The following is a 22011-nucleotide window of genomic DNA, read 5'->3' as shown; positions in this document are numbered from 1 at the left end:
CTCTCATTCCTCCGTTGTGTTTCTCATACATACCTCATGTCTCACTCTCTCCACCTCTCTCTCGTTCTCTTGCCTGACTTGGATTGCATGGTTTTCTCAGACCTTAGCTTGCTCGGTAAGACCTCACCCGCTCGCTCCATCCTACTCTGTTGCAACATGTAACATGTTCTGTGTGGTGGCTGTTGGGGTTGTCCCTGTTTTGTTCTTCTTAGAAATATGTCACTATGAGATATTTAACACCCTGAATGGACTGATTATTTATTATATCTATATGAATATTAAAGTCAGTCAATGTGATGATGTGTTCATCCATTGAAGTAAATGCACCTCCATAAATATTGATTTATTTTGGATGAAGATTTTAAAAACATAGTTGATTAAGAACTATTTGATACATAATAGAATCTATCCAGGCCTTCTACACATGCTGTTCTATAAACTCCAGTTGTATAAACACAAAGCAGAAAACAAGCTAATTTCTCCCCTGGCTGGTGTTGCTCCTTGTTTACAGGTATGGGTCGTGAGGTTGAGAACCTGATCACGGAGAACACACAACTAATGGAGACAAAGTAAGAAAAACACACTGATATCGGTGTAGTTTTAGATTTATTTGACAATTATACTCAACAAAAATATAAACGCAACATGCAACAATTTCAAGGATTTGATTTACAGTTCCATGAATTCATTAGGTCCTAATCTATGGATTTCACACGACTGGGAATACAGAAATGCATCAGTTGGTCACAGATACCTTAAAGAAAATGTAGGGGCGTAGATCAGAAAACCAGTCAGTATCTGGTGTGACCACCATTTGCCTCATGCAGCGTGACACATCTCCTTCACATAAAGTTGATCAGGCTGTTGACTGTGGCCTGTGGAATGTTGTCCCACTCCTCTTCAATGGCTGTGCGAAGTTTCTGGATATTGGCGGGAACTGGAACACGCTGTCAAACACATCGATCCAGAGCATCCCAAACATGCTCAAGGGGTGACATGTCTGGTGAGTATGCAGGCCATAGAAGAACTGGGACGTTTTCAGCTTCCAGGAATTGTGTACAGAGCCTTGCGACATGGGGCTGTGCATTATCATGCTGGAACGTGAGGTGATCGCGGCAGATGAATGGCACGACATTGGGCCTCAATATCTCATCATGTTATCTGCCCATACCATAACCCCACCGCCACCGTGGAGCACTCTGTTCACAACGTCGACATCAGCAAACCGCTCGCCCACGCGACGCCATACACATGGTCTGCGGCTGTGAGGCCAGTTGGCTGTACTGCAAAATTCTCTAAAACAACGTTGGAGGTGGCTTATGGTAGAGAAATTAACATGAAATTCTCTGGCAACAGCTCTGGTGGACATTCCTGCAGTCAGCGTGGCAATTGCACACTCCCTCAATTTGAGACATCTGTGGCATTGTGTTGTGTGACAAGAAATGACATTTTAGAGTGGCCTTTTATTGCCCCCACCACAAGGTGCACCTGTGTAATGATCATTCTGTGAAATCAGCTTATTGAAATGCCACACCTGTCAGGTGGATGGACAATCTTGGCAAAGGAGAAATGCTCACTAACAGGGATGTAAACAAATTTCAGCACAAACATTTAAGAGAAAGAAGATTTTTGTTTCTGGGATCTTTTATTTCAGCTCATGAAACATGGGACTAACACTTTACATGTTGCATTTATATTTTTGTTCAATGTATACCCCCCAAAGTTATTAAAATGTTATTAGTCTTTTAAACTGGTCTAAAGTCTATTCCATATTTAGATGTATTTAGCTTTGTAGATCCCACTATACCGGACTATATACTGGAAGCACAACATAACACAAACATCTTGCATGCAGTGTTGTAAGGTGTCACATTCATTCCTTTCCCCCCTTGTTTCCTGTAGGAACGCTCTGAATGTGGTGAAGAATGACCTGATAGCGCGGGTGGATGAGCTGTCGTGTGAGAAGGAAGTGTTGCAGGGGGAACTAGACGCTGTGACACAGACCAGGAAAAACCTGGAGGAGAAGAACAGAGAGCTGGAGGAGGAGCTCAAGAAGTGGGTGAATAACAACAACAACACACGATAACACACTACACACAACTGATCATGTAAGTTCTACACCTGTTGTATTCAGGGCATGTGACAAATCAGATTTGATTTGATTTGACAACAGCAACACACCATATTAATATGGCCACCCCAATTATAAGACTGTTTTTAGGGAAATCACCAAGAGTAAACTGTCAACATGAACACATGGCATAGCATATTGTTGATGAACCTGATTGAACCAATTCTTCTGTTTTTCCAGAGTGCGTGTGGAGATGGAGGAGGTGAAAGGGAAGCCAAACGAGGAAGAGGATGTGAGTGCCTCTTACCATATGTATAACATTGTCCTGTATAATGTGACTGTACCTCTTCATGTCCTATAGTGGTGCCCTTTTCTATATTGTAATCACTGTTAAATGTATATTTTTATGATATTGCTGCAAAATGTACCTTCCTTAAAATTCAGCTTGTTACTGTGATTGGTGCGTTGTATGTCCGACCAATTAAAAACACCCTCTCTCTCTGGTGTTCCAGAGTGACGTTCCTACAGCCCAGAGGAAGAGGTTCACCAGGGTAGAGATGGCTAGAGTCCTCATGGAGAGGAACCAGTACAAGGAGAGACTGATGGAATTACAGGAGGCTGTTAGGTGGACAGAGATGATCAGGTGAGGAGGAGGAGAGGAGAGAGTAGGATTGAAGGGAATCGAATAGAGCCAGTATACAATGCAATCCCTCAGCTAACCATGTATTTTTAAACAATATGGCCAATTAAACAATTTGGTCAATTATATCTCCACATTTTAAGAGGACTTTCCTCTTAATCTGAATGCTAGACTTGAAACTAGGCCACTGCCATACACTTGAGTCAGTGGCGGTCGGTGCCATTTAAGATCAGGGAGGACAATTTTTAATGAGCATGGCCTTATTTCTATTACAGCATATTGGATAAATGTCATTCACATTCCCCATTTTTTCCCGCTTGCTTCTGTTTAAGATTTGTTTTTCAACAGAATCGGCAGAATGAATACACCCCTGATCACCCGCAAACACAGTTTGCTTTCATAGAAGCCACATACAAACAGCATAATCACTTTGCTTGTTGTATGATTCCTTCTCACATCCACGTTCTCTCCTCGTCTCACCTTTTCCCTTCGCTTGTGGACTTCATTGCACAACACAACAGCTGTCTGTGCCCAGGCGCAAATGATCGCTAACCACTACACCAAGCCTACATTGTTGTCACCATGTTAGCTAATGTCATAGTCCACATACCTACCAGAACTAATGTGTTAGTAAACCTGCTACAATCATGCATTACGGTGTACAGTCAGTAAGTAGTTTAGCAGTTATACTGGTGAGCCCCGTGGCAATACATTTATTAAACCAAAAGCTTACCTTGACTTGGAAGAGTTCCAATGTTGGATAGCCATAGCCAGCTAGCTAACGAGAGAGAGAGGCTCAATATACAGTGCCTTGCGAAAGTATTCGGCCCCTTTGAACTTTGCAACCTTTTGCCACATTTCAGGCTTCAAACATAAAGATATAAAACTGTATTTTTTTGTGACGAATCAACAACAAGTGGGACACAATCATGAAGTGGAATGACATTTATTGGATATTTCAAACTTTTTTAACAAATCAAAAACTGAAAAATTGGGCGTGCAAAATTATTCAGCCCCTTTACTTTCAGTGCAGCAAACTCTCTCCAGAAGTTCAGTGAGGATCTCTGAATGATCCAATGTTGACCTAAATGACTAATGATGATAAATACAATCCACCTGTGTGTAATCAAGTCTCCGAATAAATGCACCTGCACTGTGATAGTCTCAGAGGTCCGTTAAAAGCGCAGAGAGCATCATGAAGAACAAGGAACACACCAGGCAGGTCCGAGATACTGTTGTGAAGAAGTTTAAAGCCGGATTTGGATACAAAAAGATTTCCCAAGCTTTAAACATCCCAAGGAGCACTGTGCAAGCGATAATATTGAAATGGAAGGAGTATCAGACCACTGCAAATCTACCAAGACCTGGCCGTCCCTCTAAACTTTCAGCTCATACAAGGAGAAAACTGATCAGAGATGCAGCCAAGAGGCCCATGATCACTCTGGATGAACTGCAGAGATCTACAGCTGAGGTGGGAGACTCTGTCCATAGGACAACAATCAGTCGTATATTGCACAAATCTGGCCTTTATGGAAGAGTGGCAAGAAGAAAGCCATTTCTTAAAGATATCCATAAAAAGTGTTTTTTAAAGTTTGCCACAAGCCACCTGGGAGACACACCAAACATGTGGAAGAAGGTGCTCTGGTCAGATGAAACGAAAATTGACCTTTTTGGCAACAATGCAATGGCGTAAAAGCAACACAGCTCATCACCTTGAACACACCATCCCCACTGTCAAACATGGTGGTGGCAGCATCATGGTTTGGGCCTGCTTTTCTTCAGCAGGGACAGGGAAGATGGTTAAAATTGATGGGAAGATGGATGGAGCCAAACACAGGACCATTCTGGAAGAAAACCTGATGGAGTCTGCAAAAGACCTGAGACTGGGACGGAGATTTGTCTTCCAACAAGACAATGATCCAAAACATAAAGCAAAATCTACAATGGAATGGTTCAAAAATAAACATATCCAGGTGTTGGAATGGCCAAGTCAAAGTCCAGACCTGAATCCAATCGAGAATCTGTGGAAAGAACTGAAAACTGCTGTTCACAAATGCTCTCCATCCAACCTCACTGAGCTCGAGCTGTTTTGCAAGGAGGAATGGGAAAAAATTTCAGTCTCTCGATGTGCAAAACTGATAGAGACATACCCCAAGCAACTTACAGCTGTAATCGCAGCAAAAGGTGGTGCTACAAAGTATTAACTTAAGGGGGCTGAATAATTTTGCACGCTCAATTTTTCAGTTTTTGATTTGTTAAAAAAGTTTGAAATATCCAATAAATGTCGTTCCACTTCATGATTGTGTCCCACTTGTTGTTGATTCTTCACAAAAAAATACAGTTTTATATCTTTATGTTTGAAGCCTGAAATGTGGCAAAAGGTCGCAAAGTTCAAGGGGGCCGAATACTTTCGCAAGGCACTGTATATATATTTATTTTTCTAGAATCAGATACCTACATGAAGGAATAGGCAAAGGACTATGGATACAACATATAAATCATTTCCACAGTTGTTTCCATGGCCTCTGCTATAGTAATATGCTGCAGTTGTTTCCATGGTCTCTGCTATAGTAATATGCAGCAGTTGTTTCCATGGCCTCTGCTATAGTAATATGCAGCAGTTGTTTCCATGGTCTCTGCTATAGTAATATGCAGCAGTTGTTTCCATGGCCTCTGCTATAGTAATATGCAGCAGTTGTTTCCATGGTCTCTGCTATAGTAATATGTTGCAGTTGTTTCCATGGTCTCTGCTATAGCAATATGCAGCAGTTGTTTCCATGGTCTCTGCTATAGTAATATGCAGCAGTTGTTTCCATGGTCTCTGCTATAGTAATATGCAGCAGTTGTTTCCATGGCCTCTGCTATAGTAATATGCTCCAGTTGTTTCCATGACCTCTGCTATAGTAATATGCTCCAGTTGTTTCCATGGTCTCTGCTATAGTAATATGCAGCAGTTGTTTCCATGGTCTCTGCTATAGTAATATGCATCAGTTGTTTCCATGGCCTCTGCTATAGTAATATGCAGCCGTTGTTTCCATGGCCTCTGCTATAGTAATATGCTCCAGTTGTTTCCATGGCCTCTGCTATAGTAATATGCTCCAGTTGTTTCCATGGCCTCTGCTATAGTAATATGCTCCAGTTGTTTCCATGGCCTCTGCTATAGTAATATGCAGCAGTTGTTTCCATGGCCTCTGCTATAGTAATATGCTCCAGTTGTTTCCATGGCCTCTGCTATAGTAATATGCAGCCGTTGTTTCCATGGCCTCTGCTATAGTAATATGCTCCAGTTGTTTCCATGGCCTCTGCTATAGTAATATGCTCCAGTTGTTTCCATGGCCTCTGCTATAGTAATATGCTCCAGTTGTTTCCATGGCCTCTGCTATAGTAATATGCAGCAGTTGTTTCCATGGCCTCTGCTATAGTAATATGCTCCAGTTGTTTCCATGACCTCTGCTATAGTAATATGCTCCAGTTGTTTCCATGACCTCTGCTATAGTAATATGCTCCAGTTGTTTCCATGGTCTCTGCTATAGTAATATGCAGCAGTTGTTTCCATGGTCTCTGCTATAGTAATATGCAGCAGTTGTTTCCATGGTCTCTGCTATAGTAATATGCAGCAGTTGTTTCCATGGTCTCTGCTATAGTAATATGCAGCAGTTGTTTCCATGGTCTCTGCTATAGTAATATGCAGCAGTTGTTTCCATGGTCTCTGCTATAGTAATATGCAGCAGTTGTTTCCATGGCCTCTGCTATAGTAATATGCAGCAGTTGTTTCCATGGTCTCTGCTATAGTAATATGCAGCAGTTGTTTCCATGGTCTCTGCTATAGTAATATGCAGCAGTTGTTTCCATGGCCTCTGCTATAGTAATATGCTCCAGTTGTTTCCATGGTCTCTGCTATAGTAATATGCAGCAGTTGTTTCCATGGCCTCTGCTATAGTAATATGCAGCAGTTGTTTCCATGGTCTCTGCTATAGTAATATGCAGCAGTTGTTTCCATGGCCTCTGCTATAGTAATATGCAGCAGTTGTTTCCATGGTCTCTGCTATAGTAATATGTTGCAGTTGTTTCCATGGTCTCTGCTATAGTAATATGCAGCAGTTGTTTCCATGGTCTCTGCTATAGTAATATGCAGCAGTTGTTTCCATGGTCTCTGCTATAGTAATATGCAGCAGTTGTTTCCATGGCCTCTGCTATAGTAATATGCTCCAGTTGTTTCCATGACCTCTGCTATAGTAATATGCTCCAGTTGTTTCCATGGTCTCTGCTATAGTAATATGCAGCAGTTGTTTCCATGGTCTCTGCTATAGTAATATGCAGCAGTTGTTTCCATGGCCTCTGCTATAGTAATATGCAGCCGTTGTTTCCATGGCCTCTGCTATAGTAATATGCTCCAGTTGTTTCCATGGCCTCTGCTATAGTAATATGCTCCAGTTGTTTCCATGGCCTCTGCTATAGTAATATGCTCCAGTTGTTTCCATGGCCTCTGCTATAGTAATATGCAGCAGTTGTTTCCATGGCCTCTGCTATAGTAATATGCTCCAGTTGTTTCCATGGCCTCTGCTATAGTAATATGCAGCCGTTGTTTCCATGGCCTCTGCTATAGTAATATGCTCCAGTTGTTTCCATGGCCTCTGCTATAGTAATATGCTCCAGTTGTTTCCATGGCCTCTGCTATAGTAATATGCTCCAGTTGTTTCCATGGCCTCTGCTATAGTAATATGCAGCAGTTGTTTCCATGGCCTCTGCTATAGTAATATGCTCCAGTTGTTTCCATGACCTCTGCTATAGTAATATGCTCCAGTTGTTTCCATGACCTCTGCTATAGTAATATGCTCCAGTTGTTTCCATGGTCTCTGCTATAGTAATATGCAGCAGTTGTTTCCATGGTCTCTGCTATAGTAATATGCAGCAGTTGTTTCCATGGTCTCTGCTATAGTAATATGCAGCAGTTGTTTCCATGGTCTCTGCTATAGTAATATGCAGCAGTTGTTTCCATGGTCTCTGCTATAGTAATATGCAGCAGTTGTTTCCATGGTCTCTGCTATAGTAATATGCAGCAGTTGTTTCCATGGCCTCTGCTATAGTAATATGCAGCAGTTGTTTCCATGGTCTCTGCTATAGTAATATGCAGCAGTTGTTTCCATGGTCTCTGCTATAGTAATATGCAGCAGTTGTTTCCATGGCCTCTGCTATAGTAATATGGTCCAGTTGTTTCCATGGTCTCTGCTATAGTAATATGCAGCAGTTGTTTCCATGGCCTCTGCTATAGTAATATGCTGCAGTTGCTTTATAACTGGTTCCCAGAGTGACGTCAAAGTTCATTGTTTCAGAACACCAAACTTCCAGAATGTTCAAAAGTAAATCAACATTTTTGGAGATCAAATGTTAATAAACAGAATGAAACATAATACTATGTTGCCTAGTGAAGGGTTTCCTTCTCCACAACCCCTTTCATATACACTCTTTAAGCTCCACTCTGAGACTCCACTCTGAAATCATCCGTCTGCTCTATCCTTGCTCTACCAATTTAAATGAATGAGTTGAAGGGATAGTTCAGAGAAGTGACATAGTTATCTACATATCTCTTTACTTAGAAGGCTTTTTATGGACAAGGAGTGACTGCAATCAACACTTTGGTTTCGTTAAACTAACCAATGACGTAAGTAATTGTGCTGAACAGTCCCTTTAACATGATGCCATGCTGTGTTGTCTTACCAGAGCCTCCAGAGAAAACCCTTCCCTTACTGAGAAGAAGAAATCCAGCATCTGGCAATTGTAAGCAGTCTCAAATAATCTTTCCTTCAATGACTACCTGTACCAAAAAACTCATAGGAATTCTATACATTTCTGATATGATGTATTCAACACTATCAACATGATAACATTCTGGAAATTCCATCCCTGTTTTCTTTCTTTTTGGATGTGCTATTAAATGTTCAGTCTTAGGTAAATGTTTTAAAAATCATAGCCATCCCTCTCTTGCCCCTTGGTACAGTAACTACAGTCTAGCCATGGGTTTAAATACTATTTCAAATCCTTTCAAATCCTTTAGCTTTGCTTGATTGAGCTTGCCTATTGCAACGGAACCAATAGACAATTCCCAACTGCGTATATCTCACCCACCTGGCAGTCCATGCAGGCTAAAGCAAACGTTCAAAGTCTTTGAAGGATTTTGAATAGTATTTCAACCCAGGTCTGCTACAGTCCCCTGAACAATAGACATATCCTGGATGTGTACTACTCTTCATGTTTTCCATCCAATCAACAAACAAATCAGTCCAATGTGATTCTCTTGCCCTCCCCCCCGCCTGACCCTGTTGCCTTATGTCGTCCTGCTAGTCTGCTTAAAGACTGCTGAGAGAGAGAGGTCTATCTATGTCAGCTGATTGTACCTCCTTCATGTCCTCTCAGAAGTTGTATTTGTTTACAGGAAAATGTATGGACAAGTGCTTCGTTCTGCAATAGGCTATAACCTGTTGTAGTGCGGAGATTTAAATATGTCCAACTCTTTATTAATGCACACTCTTGTAAGATCTACTGTCCATTACAGTATGATGTGTAGACATATGAAGAAAATAATGAAAAATAGAATTGCATGCTTCTTTTGATCAACTGACAGAGGTGTCCTCCTTCATCCCTGTGAGTTTTACTGTGATTAACTGTCTTAACATGGGGCTCTTTCCTCTTACTGTCCTGTGGAGCTCATTGTAATCACATGTTATGCAGTCTATTGAAATCTATCTGCTTGATTACCATCTGTCCCACACTATCAGATTACTATCTGCTATCGACATTCAGATAACATATGCCAAAACGTATATACAAACACAGAAATACACAGGTGTAGGTGTCCTAATATACAGTACTAGTGTACTGTATGTAGGCTTATAATACTATATATTAATATGTATGACTCCCGTTCAGTTAAGGGGCCACGAGTGGTATTGTGATGGGTGGGCCTTGGTTTTGTTAATCAACGTACCCAAATCCCCAGCATGCTTCACTTCACTATACTTGAGGTGATGGTGGTGGTGGTGGGTGACTGTTTACTGTTGGTTGGTGGTTGACCCCCGGCCTTGCGCCTCCCTATACCAACCCCTCCCCCCCCTTCGCATCCCTATGGTTTCTCTCCCCCCCGCAGTTTCAGCCGCCTCTTTAGCCCCTCCTCCTCCAGCACGGCAGTGATGAAGAAGGCGGAGTCCCAGGGGAGAGAGGTGAAGTACATGCCCCCTGCAGGAGGGGGAATGAAGAAGAGGAGCAGCACCTTCTCCCAGTTCCCCACCGAGAAGTCCAAGGCCTTCGACTTCCTCAACGAGGAGTGAGTAGTGACACAGCACTCATTCTGTCATGTGTTAGTAATGTTGTAGCTCTCCTTATTCCTCTCTTGACCTCTGCCATGATGAGCTATGGTCATTCACTCCATATATTACACAGCACTTATAATAGAATCATGGATATGTGGGTCAACTACTTATGATGGTTAGAACTGTTCATAACCTGTTCTATTTTAGAACTCTTCATAACCTGTTCTATTTTAGAACTCTTCATAACCTGTTCTATTTTAGAACTCTTCATAACCTGTTCTATTTTAGAACTCTTCATAACCTGTTCTATTTAGAACTGTTCATAACCTGTTCTATTTTAGAACTCTTCATAACCTGTTCTATTTTAGAACTCTTCATAACCTGTTCTATTTTAGAACTCTTCATAACCTGTTCTATTTTAGAACTCTTCATAACCATGCTACACAAACGTTCATATACTCCTAGGGCTTGTTTCCCATATTGGGCATATTTCTGGACCTCAAAGCTTTTTCATTGGAGAATCTCATTTGACAGTGCTTTCTAGTACAGGATTCAGCAAACCGGCCCATAATGTAATTTTTTGTAATGAAATTCCCTTTTTGTCCTGTCTCCCTGTCAGAATGGACCCGTGCGCCTCTCCGTCCCGTAGGGAGCAAAAGAGGGCCCAGTACAGACAGGTCAAAGCCCACATGCAGAAGGAGGATGGACAGGTACAGGCCCACGGATGGAGTCTACCCAGCAAATCTAAGGTAGGAGAGGAGGGGATGGGAGGGAGAGAGAGAGGGAGAGAGTTCGCAATAATAACCATATCCAAGTTTTTATTTGTTATATGACATCTTGTGTGTCCTTTCAGGTAGTGAACGGGGGCCCAACAGAGAACAAAGAGAAGAATCTACCTGTGCCAGTCTACCTGAGGCCCCTGGACCAGAAAGATGCTTCTATGAAGGTGAGCACAGCACACACTGTGATTAAGTTAACTTCATTTTGATCTGTGAAAACATACATTACTATTGTGCACAATGCAACATTTTAATACCAAGTTGTGATACACTAGTATAATACATGTTTTGCAATGGAGGCTGCTGAGGGGAGGACGGCTCATAATAATGGCTGGAATGGAGCAAATGGAGTGGCATCAAACACATGGAAACTTTGTGTTTGATGTTGTTGATACCTTTCCACTCATTCCGCTCCAGCCATTACCACGTTCCCGTCCTCCCTAATTAAGGTGCCACTAACCTCCTGTGGTGTATTGAGCTTTTTTAAATGCAATTTCTATAAATTGTACGTTGTTTGATTGATTGATTGATATGTCTGCAGCTGTGGTGTGCTGCGGGTGTGAACCTGTCAGGAGGGAAGATCAGAGAGGGAGGGTCCATGTTGGAAGGACAGAGCAGGAAGGGCTCTGTGAGCAGCCTGGACCATTTAGAGACAGAGAACAAGGTAAGGGGGAGGTGTTTTGAGCATGTTGGCCAAGGGGGGTGTACCCGTACCTTAAGCACCTTGACGTAAGGAGGGTGTCTCATCAGGATCACAGGACAGTATATGGAAACTTCTGACTGTTTTAGAGAGCTTGTATATCAGTCAACAAAAGTACTGTATGCTGGAACTTTATACAATATAAGTGTGTTTAAAACAGTTTAATGCTGTTTTTGAGAGCTTGTACTGTAAATGACTGGAGAAAGCAGACTGGATGGTAATACATACAGACACAAGTTAAAGCTCTCATATTTACTAGTACTGGCCTCAAGCCATCATGACAGGCCTCAGTCGAGTCAACATCGTTAGCCCTTATACATACTAGTCCTGGTATAATGGAGCTCATGATCAGTCTGTCCTGTCCTTGCTCATGATCAGTCTGTCATGTCCTTACTCATGATCAGTCTGTCCTGTCCTTACTCATGATCAGTCTGTCCTGTCCTTGCTCATGATCAGCCTGTCCTGTCCTTACTCATGATCAGTCTGTCCTGTCCTTGCTTCAGGAGCAGGAGAAAGGTGACCAGGAGAAGGAGAAGGAGCTGCGCCTGCAGGATGAGATGTCCTGCAGGGTGTGGATCTGTACCAGTACCCACTCCTCTACTAAAGTCATGGTGCTGGAGGCCAACCAGCCCTCTGACCTGCTGGACAGCTTCTACGCCTGCAACTCACACGTCCTCTGCATCGCCAGCATACCAGGTGTGTGTGTGATGTTTGTGTGTAGTTTGTGTGTGTATGTTTGTGTACAGTTTATGAGGAATTTATAGTATTAAAATTCCTCATAATGTCTCAAGATGGGTCTGTGTATGTCAGTGTTGGCTGGTGTTACCCTCAATCAGATGAAGGGGTCATTGTAACGTCTGAATGGAATGAATAAAACGGTACTGTGTGTGTGTGCTCACTTCTGTGTGTTTTCACATGTCTGTTTCTCAGGTGTGTTGGAGACAGACTACCCTGCAGGGGAGGAGCTACCTGTACCCCAGGACCTGGAGTCCGGGCCAGTTGATGGCGTGTCATTGACAGGCAGCGTGGCCAGTCTGGGTTCCGCGGGCAGCGACGGCGCCTTGGCAACGGAAGGGACCACCGCCGTCCTCCAGATGGCCGGGGCAGGGCTCAATGACCTCCCGGCCCAGCACAGCTCAGGTAACACAGACACAGGAACTGGCCGCGGTTCAGGACATTATAGCAGTGGTCACCTCCATCACTAGTCCTGGAGAGATACAGGGTTTGAAGGCATTTGTTCCTGCCCAGAACTATACCATTTCATTCAACCAGGAGTAGTTGAATGAGGGGTTTTTAATGTTGGCATTTTCACACTTTCACACACATTAAAACTGGGGTATGCCCTGGGTTCCACCCTGAATCATCCTTTTGTATCTAATGCATACTTACTGTAATATTTTCTCTCTACAAATTCCCCCTACCTCCACCCAACAGTGGATCTGTCCAGAGAGCCCAGTCCTGCAGAGGATGGGGTCCCCACGGCGGAAGAGGCCACAGAGGCTACAGAGGAGGGGGAGGAGAACCAGGGGCTGGTCGTCAGTCAGCCAGGCATCTACACAGAACACGTGTTCACAGACCCTCTGGGAGCCGGTCACCATGAGTCCTCCACTGCAGACACACAGAGGTGAGACTGTCTGACCTAGTACTAGTTAGTAGTGACCTGACCAGGGAGAACTCTGATCCCTTGTTTAAGGCACTGGGTTTTATACATGAGTGATTAATGTGTGTTTGATACACTAAAGCTCACCAGCCCTGTTCTTTCTCTCTGTCTCCCAGGGACCAGGATGGGGTGGGTGAGGCGTCTCTTCCCGACGACATGCTCCCTGCTGGGGAGGACGTCCAGAGGATGAGCAGCGCCCTGCCCACCATGTGGCTGGGGGCCCAGAACGGATGGTGAGGACAAGGGAGTGGTCACCAGGGGCCACTAGGGCCACACAGAAATAAATGAGTATGGAATATACAGTAGAATCTCTTTGGTCAAGAAAAGAAAAATGCATTATACATTTTTTGTAATTTCTCTGTTAATTTTTTTTTATGCACCCTGATCCATATAATTATCTTTAGAAAATCAGCCCCATTTATTTGGGGATTGTGTTTCTTAATCTTTGTCTCCTCCCTCTCTAGTTTGTATGTGCACTCGTCTGTGGCTCGGTGGAGGAAGTGTCTCCACGCCATCAAGCTAAAGGACTCCATCCTCAACATAGTGTGAGTACTCTGAGGACTCTTTTCCAACAGTCTTGAAGGAGTTCCCACAAATGCTGAGCACTTGTTGGCTGCTTTTCCTTCACTCTGCAGTCCAACTCATCCCAAACCATCTCAATTGGGTTGAGGTCAGGTGATTGTGGAGGCCAGGTCATCTGATGCAGCACTCCATCACTCTCCTTCTTGGTCAAGTAGCCCTTACACAGTCTGGAGGTGTGTTTAGGGTCATTGTCCTGCTGAAAAACAAATGATAGTCCCACTAAGAGCAAACCAGATGGGATGGCGTATCGCTGCAGAATGCTGTGGTAGCCATGCTGGTTAAGTGTGGCTTGAATTCTAAAAAAAATCACTGACATTGTCACCAGCAAAGCACCCCCACACCATCACACCTCCTCCTCCATGCTTCACGGTGGGAACTACACATGCGGTGATCATCCGTTCACCTATTCTGCGTCTCACAAAAACACAGAGGTTGGAACCAAAAATCAGAAATTTGGACTCATCAGACCAAAGGACAGATTTCCACCGGTCTAATGTCCTTGGCGCTTGTTTCTTGGCTCAAACAAGTCTCTTCTTCTTATTGGTGTCTTTGAGTAGTGGTTTCTTTGCTGCAATTCGGCCAATTCACACAGTCATTTTGATATAATGTATTTTACTATAATGAACTTATCCTCTGCAGCAGAGGTAACTCTGGGTCTTCCTTTCCTGTGGCGGTCCTCATAAGAGCCATTTCATCATAGTGCTTGGTGTTTGTTGCAACTGCGCTTGAAGAAACTTTGAAAGTTCTTGAAATTTTGCGGATTGACCGACCTTCATGTCTTAAAGTAATGATGGACTGTCATTTCTCTTTGCTTATTTGAGCTGTTCTTGCCTTGTCACAACACAACTGATTGGCTCAAATGCATTAAGGAAAGAAATTCTGCATATTAACTTTTAACAAGGCACGCCTGTTGATTGAAATGTATTCCAGGTTACTACCACATGAAGCTGGTTGAGAGAATGCCAAGAGCGTGCAAAGCTGTCATCAAGGCAAAGAGTGGTTATTTTGAAGAATTTCAAATATTAAATCTATTTTGATTTGTTTAACACTTTTTTTGGTTACTGCATGATTCCATATTTGTTATTTCGTAGTTTTGATGTCTTAACTATTATTCTACGTAGAAAATAGTCAAATTAAAGAATGAGTAGGTGTGTCCAAACTTTTGACTGATACCCTACATGATTGATATGATTTATTGATTATTTCACACACAAAGGTTCTCAAAGAGAGACAGACAGTACTTGTACTGAGTATTCAGGCCATGTAAATCTCACCAGACATGTCTTGTAGTGAGTATTCAGGCCATGTATATCTCACCAGACATGTCTTGTAGTGAGTATTCAGGCCATGTATATCTCACCAGACATGTCTTGTAGTGAGTATTCTGGCCATGTATATCTCACCAGACATGTCTTGTAGTGAGTATTCAGGCCATGTATATCTCACCAGACATGTCTTGTAGTGAGTATTCAGGCCATGTATATCTCACCAGACATGTCTTGTAGTGAGTATTCAGGTCATGTATATCTCACCAGACATGTCTTGTAGTGAGTATTCAGGCCATGTATATCTCACCAGACATGTCTTGTAGTGAGTATTCAGGCCATGTATATCTCACCAGACATGTCTTGTAGTGAGTATTCAGGCCATGTATATCTCACCAGACATGTCTTGTAGTGAGTATTCAGGCCATGTATATCTCACCAGACATGTCTTGTAGTGAGTATTCAGGCCATGTATATCTCACCAGACATGTCTTGTAGTGAGTATTCAGGCCATGTATATCTCACCAGACATGTCTTGTAGTGAGTATTCAGGCCATGTATATCTCACCAGACATGTCTTGTAGTGAGTATTCAGGCCATGTATATCTCACCAGACATGTCTTGTAGTGAGTATTCAGGCCATGCATATCTCACCAGACAGTACTTGTAGTGAGTATTCAGGCCATGTGTATCTCACCAGACATGTCTTGTAGTGAGTATTCAGGCCATGCATATCTCACCAGACAGTACTTGTAGTGAGTATTCAGGCCATGTGTATCTCACCAGACACTACTTGTAGTGAGTATTCAGGCCATGTATATCTCACCAGACATGTCTTGTAGTGAGTATTCAGGCCATGCATATCTCACCAGACATGTCTTGTAGTGAGTATTCAGGCCATGTATATCTCACCAGACACTACTTGTAGTGAGTATTCAGGCCATGTATATCTCACCAGACACTACTTGTAGTGAGTATTCAGGCCATGTATATCTCACCAGACATGTCTTGTAGTGAGTATTCAGGCCATGCATATCTCACCAGACATGTCTTGTAGTGAGTATTCAGGCCATGCATATCTCACCAGACATGTCTTGTAGTGAGTATTCAGGCCATGTATATCTCACCAGACATGTCTTGTAGTGAGTATTCAGGCCATGTATATCTCACCAGACATGTCTTGTAGTGAGTATTCAGGCCATGTATATCTCACCAGACATGTCTTGTAGTGAGTATTCAGGCCATGTATATCTCACCAGACATGTCTTGTAGTGAGTATTCAGGCCATGTATATCTCACCAGACATGTCTTGTAGTGAGTATTCAGGCCATGTATATCTCACCAGACATGTCTTGTAGTGAGTATTCAGGCCATGTATATCTCACCAGACATGTCTATGTGTGCTCTCTGTCTGCAGGCATGTGAGAGGAAGAGTCCTGGTTGCCTTGGCTGATGGCACGTTGGCTATATTCCACAGAGGCCTGGGTAAGGATGCATTGATTCAAGCCATATTGTGATGCAGGTTAGCGTTTTTGTAATAAATCTTCTAGCTGGCCCAGCCACAAAGTAATACAAAATTAATTTAAACCTAACCATAACCGTAACCACACTGCTAACCCTAATGCCTAACCCCAACCTTAAATTAAGACCCAAACGCAAATGTGTGTTTATATGAATTTTTACAATATAGACAATTGTGACTTTACAGCTGGCTTTACATCTAGAGGAAATCACTCAGTTCTGCCTCCAGGACCAGACTCTAATAAACGTAAACCTGCTATTGTGATGCTCCCTGGAGTAAAACGGCTTGGCAGCCATTTTGTGTCACAAGCATATAGTTTGTGTGTGTTTCTCCCTATGCAGAGGGACAGTGGGATCTGACCAACTACCACCTACTAGACCTGGGCCGGCCGCACCACTCTATCCGCTGTATGACAGTGGTGCATGACAAGGTGTGGTGTGGCTACAGGAACAAGATCTACGTCATCCAACCCAGGGCCATGAGGATAGAGGTACATCATCTGACGTGGTTTATACTGGAAACCTTCTGATGGTAGAAGGGGGGACAGTGTAAAGCGATTTGTGTTTCAGAAAAGTGCTAGATAAATGGGAATCCTTATGACTTTCCCCACAGCTGTTAGAAGTCTTTTCCAAAACACCCAAAAGGAAGTTTCACAAAATGACACTTAAAGTTATTGTATAATCTCCCTTTTGGTTTGAAGATGTTTTGTTGCTCTAATTGTCGTAGTTCTACTTTTAAGACTTTCATCCATGAAATTGATAAAGGCCCTTTGGTGACTTATTCCACATAGGTTAGAATAACTCCAGCCCACTTTGTCCTTTGAGATCTCATTGTCTTATGTTTCTTGTGATCTAACATTTATGTATTCTCTCAACAGTACAACCACAATCAAATAGAATATACACTGTATATCGGCCCATGATGTCTGTGCAATATCTGATAGTGATATAGTGTGGTTTAACATGGTTATAATGCTACTTTCTCTATTTCCTCCTGTGTAGAAGTTGTTTGACGCCCACCCCCGGAAGGAGAGTCAGGTGCGTCAGCTGGCCTGGGTGGGAGATGGGATCTGGGTATCCATCCGCCTGGACTCCACCCTCAGACTGTTCCACGCCCACACCTACCAGCACCTCCAGGATGTCGACATAGAGCCCTACGTCTCCAAGATGCTGGGTACTGTACATTGACTCACTGTTTAAATCAATACAACTTTATTGCCATGAAGTATTGACATTGACAAAGCAGAGGAGTTTTAGGATGGTAGATGAAAAATAACTTTGTTTCAATAGAATGCATGGGGAATACGTGAATGATTGTGCTTAGGGCTGTTGCAGTTACTGTATTACCACACCGGCGTCATGAGTCATGGCCTCGGTCAAATTCCACATGACCGTTGATTCACAGTAATCTTCTCTTATGCACTCTGGACATGCGTTGGTACAGTAGCACCCAACTCGCTAACGACCGTCAGGTCGCTAATGGTCTGGTACTCAGGGCTCTATTGTCCCTCTAACCACTCTGACATCAATGCAAATGAAATCGAAAAACACATCAAACACATCATCAAAACAGTACCACGCTTATATATTTTGTCTTGCCCATTCACCCTCTGAATGGCACACAAACACAATCCATGTCTCAATTGTCTCAAGGCTTAAAAATCCTTCTTTAAACGGTCTCTTCCACTTCGTCTACGCTGATTGAAGTGGATTTAACATGAATAATGGATCCTAGATTTCACCTGGATTCACCCGGTCAGTCTGTCATGGGAAGTGTTTTGTACACTCAGTGTACATTGTTACCCTGTAACACTGTCAATTTAGCATGAGTTTAAGCAGTGTTATGACCCTGTCCTCTCTTCTCTCCCCTTCTCTAGGTACGGGTAAACTGGGCTTCTCCTTCGTCAGGATCACAGCCCTCATGATATCCTGTAGCCGTCTGTGGGTCGGAACAGGAAATGGTGTCATCATCTCCATCCCGCTGTCAGAAGGTAAGTCCATACCAGCTACATCTCAGTCATCTAAGATGGCCTCCTCTCCTCACCTTCCCTCAATCATTGTTCCTTGCCCCTTGAAAATGTTCACGTCCCTCAAAATACCATGTTTTATAACAACGCAACGATCAACAAATATTTTTTAAGCCACTGTATAAAGTTGTTGGATGGTGAAAAGGTTTATCTACTTTAACTTGGCCCATTCATTCATGCAGGTTGACGTTTATTGAGCGATTTCCACTTGATGGGCCAGCTGCAAAGTCAAAATTGGCTATATTGTACAAAGTCATTATCAGAAATGAGCTTTTTGGTCTTAATTGAAGGTTAGGCATAAGGTTAGCAGTGTGGTTACAGTTAGGGTTTAATGTCTGTGGCTGTGCCAGCTAGTGGCTATCCTGCTGAGCTGCCTCAGTACATGAGTCATCCCAATAAATACCAACCTGCTGAATTAACACTCATACAGTGAATGAAACAGCTCCAATTAGCTGTCTGTAAAGGAGAGAGTGGGTATTCATAGACTCTCTACTCCTCCGCTGCTCCATATATCCCTCCTCCTCTCCTCCCTCTTTCACTGAAGCTATAGGTCCTCCTCAGCATGGAGTCTTACTGAGGGGCCTCAGGGGTGAGTCTCCATCACACAGCAAGCTTAACCAGACTTCTCCCTTTCTTTACTACTCTGTTTCTCTCCCTCTGTCCCTCCTCCTCTGTCCTGCTGTCTTGCCCTTTCTATCTCTAGTGCTTCTATTCCTAGTCAGTTCCATATAGCTGCATCTTCTCCTCTTTTCTCTCTACCCTTCTCTCTCTCTATCCTCCTCTCCGTGTATTTGGGCCTGGTTTGTGCTCTTTGGTCAGTTCTGGTCTCTCCCTGCCTGTTGTTTCTGATCCTGGTAGTGGGTCTCTGGTCTCTCCCTGCCTGTTGTTTCTGATCCTAGTAGTGGGTCTCTGGTCTCTCCCTGCCTGTTGTTTCTGATCCTAGTAGTGGGTCTCTGGTCTCTCCCTGCCTGTTGTTTCTGATCCTAGTAGTGGGTCTCTGGTCTCTCCTTAAGTTAGTTTTCTGCTTCTCTCTATGCGGCTAGACAAACAAACAGACCCAACTGACTGCTTCATTGTCTGTGCAGGGCAGGGCAGTCACAGTCATTGTCGCTCTGTTGATGTCTTTTAGTTTTAACTTGTCTGTGTTGTTTCTAAATGTTTCACTCCATTCATTCATTTCATAACGACTCCTTCCTTTCCATGTGTAGCATGTTTACAGCGTGACCTTGGCTTTGGGTCTACTGTATGTGTTTTCAGGATGGCCTTGCTGTTCTTAGGCACAGCCCTTAGCCGTGGTATATTGGACCTATACCACAAACACCCAAGGTGCCTTTTTGCTATTATAAACTGGTTACCAACGTAATTAGAGCAGTACAAATAAACATTTTTGTCATACTCGTGGTATACGATCTGATATACCATGGCTGTCAGTCCATCAGCATTCAGGGATCGAACATCCAGTTTATAATGGAGGCTTTGCAGTGTGCCGCTTGCTATGGATGGATAACAAGCTAAATGGATTCACTTCGCAAAACATTACAGTTAAGAAATGCTTAATTTAAGGCCAGGAGTTTTTCCTGACATCATTACTCTATAGGTTTTGTTTTTAACTCTATAGTTGTCTTGTTGTTGTTGTGACGTTGTAGCCAACAAGACAGCGGGTGCAGTGCCAAATCGCCCTGGCGGTGCCGTGCGGGTGTTCAGTGAGGAGGGCACGGAGAGCACTTTGCCAGGCAGCTTCGTGCCCTACTGTTCCATGGCACAGGCACAGCTGTGTTTCCACGGACACAGAGATGCAGTCAAGTTCTTTGCAGCCGTCCCAGGTAAGTAGCAAGGGGTAGTGATCATTAGGGTGTGCTACATTTTGCAACAGAAAATAAAAATTATTCTGCGCAGGCAGTCCCTTCCTACCTGTTTCATTCAGTTTTCTTCCTGAACTTGACCGAGGAAGTACTCAATACTTAACTTCCTGTTCCAGGTCAGGTGATCCCGTCCCCCGGGCCCGGAGGGGATTCTGGGTCGGATGACCCCGCCTCTGAATCGTCTGACATGGCGACCTCTGAACCTGCCAAAACCTTCCTGGTCATGAGTGGAGGAGAAGGCTACATCGACTTCAGAATGGGTGTGTGTGTGTGTGTGTGTGTGTGTGTGTGTGTGTGTGTGTGTGTGTGTGTGTGTGTGTGTGTGTGTGTGTGTGTGTGTGTGTGTGTGTGGGTATGACATTATATGACGTATCTCTCCTCAACAGGTGATGATGTAGGAGAGGTGGATGGCAGCCTATCGGAGCCCACCATGAAGCAGGCCACCCCCGCCAAACCAGAACGCAGCCACATCATCGTCTGGCAAGTCACTTCCTGCCAGGAGTGAGCCAATCACAGACTGCCACATCACTACTCGGTCGCACAACCCCCCCGCATGCCCCTCCCTTAGGTTTTAAGTTGTTATTATTGATATTATTATTACTACTGTGGATGACTACATTGTTGCTAAGGATTCTTTTAGTGTCTGTTTTAAATGTATCCATGAATTTGGGGCCTAATGTTTGCCAGGTTAAAGTGAAGCAGTGAAGTCAACTCCTGATAAGTGCACATGGGATAGATAAGTGCACTCATTTTAAGTGCAGTGCACTTCACCGGGCCCTTTTCAAACCGTTGTTTTCACTTGCTCCAGATATCTGCAGCACATTCTAGAAGTCGACTGCGGTATAAAGGCAGCTCAGTGTTTTAAAGTAACTGTCCAGTGAAAATCTCACTTTTAGAAGTTTGTATTCTGTTAACTCATACTCAAATAATATTGTTGACACTTCAAATCCTCCACCTCAAACTTGTATCTCAAACAGACCGTTTCAAAAATGCTTGCTTTTCCTCATTGAGGATGATGTCATCCTCCTGAGGAGGATGAGCTGGCCAATCAGCGGTCTACTCACATAAATAGTTTTAATGACCGGTATATGCCCACACCATTCTGTTGTTGGGGTAAGTCCACACCATTCTGTTGTTGGGTTAAGTCCACACCATTCTGTTGTTGGGTTAAGTCCACACCATTCTGTTGTTGGGTTAAGTCCACACCATTCTGTTGTTGGGTTAAGTCCACACCATTCTGTTGTTGGGTTAAGTCCACACCATTCTGTTGTTGGGTTAAGTCCACACCATTCTGTTGTTGGGTTAAGTCCACACCATTCTGTTGTTGGGGTAAGTCCACACCATTCTGTTGTTGGGTTAAGTCCACACCATTCTGTTGTTGGGTTAAGTCCACACCATTCTGTTGTTGGGGTAAGTCCACACCATTCTGTTGTTGGGTTAAGTCCACACCATTCTGTTGTTGGGTTAAGTCCACACCATTCTGTTGTTGGGTTAAGTCCACACCATTCTGTTGTTGGGGTAAGTCCACACCATTCTGTTGTTGGGTTAAGTCCACACCATTCTGTTGTTGGGGTACCTCCACACCATTCTGTTGTTG

The 22011-nt window shown here is 43.4% G+C and overlaps 1 protein-coding gene across 6 annotated transcripts in view; it reads left to right on the top strand.

Annotated features, from left to right (window-relative positions):
• spag9a (sperm associated antigen 9a) overlaps positions 1-21570 on the top strand; it is a 54592-nt gene extending 33022 nt beyond the window's left edge. For 2 of the 6 annotated variants that reach the window (XM_036938917.1, XM_036938922.1), the window contains 23 exons: positions 101-115; positions 512-569; positions 1903-2055; positions 2312-2363; positions 2584-2714; positions 8433-8489; positions 9856-10032; positions 10638-10767; positions 10872-10964; positions 11339-11461; positions 12001-12193; positions 12428-12637; positions 12932-13121; positions 13274-13390; positions 13622-13702; positions 16422-16489; positions 16868-17016; positions 17528-17699; positions 18403-18516; positions 19097-19141; positions 20199-20375; positions 20531-20674; positions 20801-21570. In XM_036938917.1, the coding sequence (XP_036794812.1) occupies positions 101-115; positions 512-569; positions 1903-2055; positions 2312-2363; positions 2584-2714; positions 8433-8489; positions 9856-10032; positions 10638-10767; positions 10872-10964; positions 11339-11461; positions 12001-12193; positions 12428-12637; positions 12932-13121; positions 13274-13390; positions 13622-13702; positions 16422-16489; positions 16868-17016; positions 17528-17699; positions 18403-18516; positions 19097-19141; positions 20199-20375; positions 20531-20674; positions 20801-20919 (2768 nt within the window). In that variant the 3' untranslated portion in view covers positions 20920-21570. The remainder of the gene's footprint in view (positions 1-100; positions 116-511; positions 570-1902; positions 2056-2311; positions 2364-2583; positions 2715-8432; positions 8490-9855; positions 10033-10637; positions 10768-10871; positions 10965-11338; positions 11462-12000; positions 12194-12427; positions 12638-12931; positions 13122-13273; positions 13391-13621; positions 13703-16421; positions 16490-16867; positions 17017-17527; positions 17700-18402; positions 18517-19096; positions 19142-20198; positions 20376-20530; positions 20675-20800) is intronic. The other 4 variants (XM_036938919.1, XM_036938918.1, XM_036938921.1 and 1 more) reach the window with 3 other exon arrangements.
• Positions 21571-22011: the final 441 nt, after the last annotated feature.

This window comes from Oncorhynchus mykiss, chromosome 12 (genome assembly GCF_013265735.2).
Source record: "Oncorhynchus mykiss isolate Arlee chromosome 12, USDA_OmykA_1.1, whole genome shotgun sequence".
NCBI lineage: Eukaryota > Metazoa > Chordata > Actinopteri > Salmoniformes > Salmonidae > Oncorhynchus > Oncorhynchus mykiss.
The sequence above is the reverse complement of the archived record's forward strand: the minus strand, read 5'-3'. Positions and strand labels throughout refer to the sequence as shown.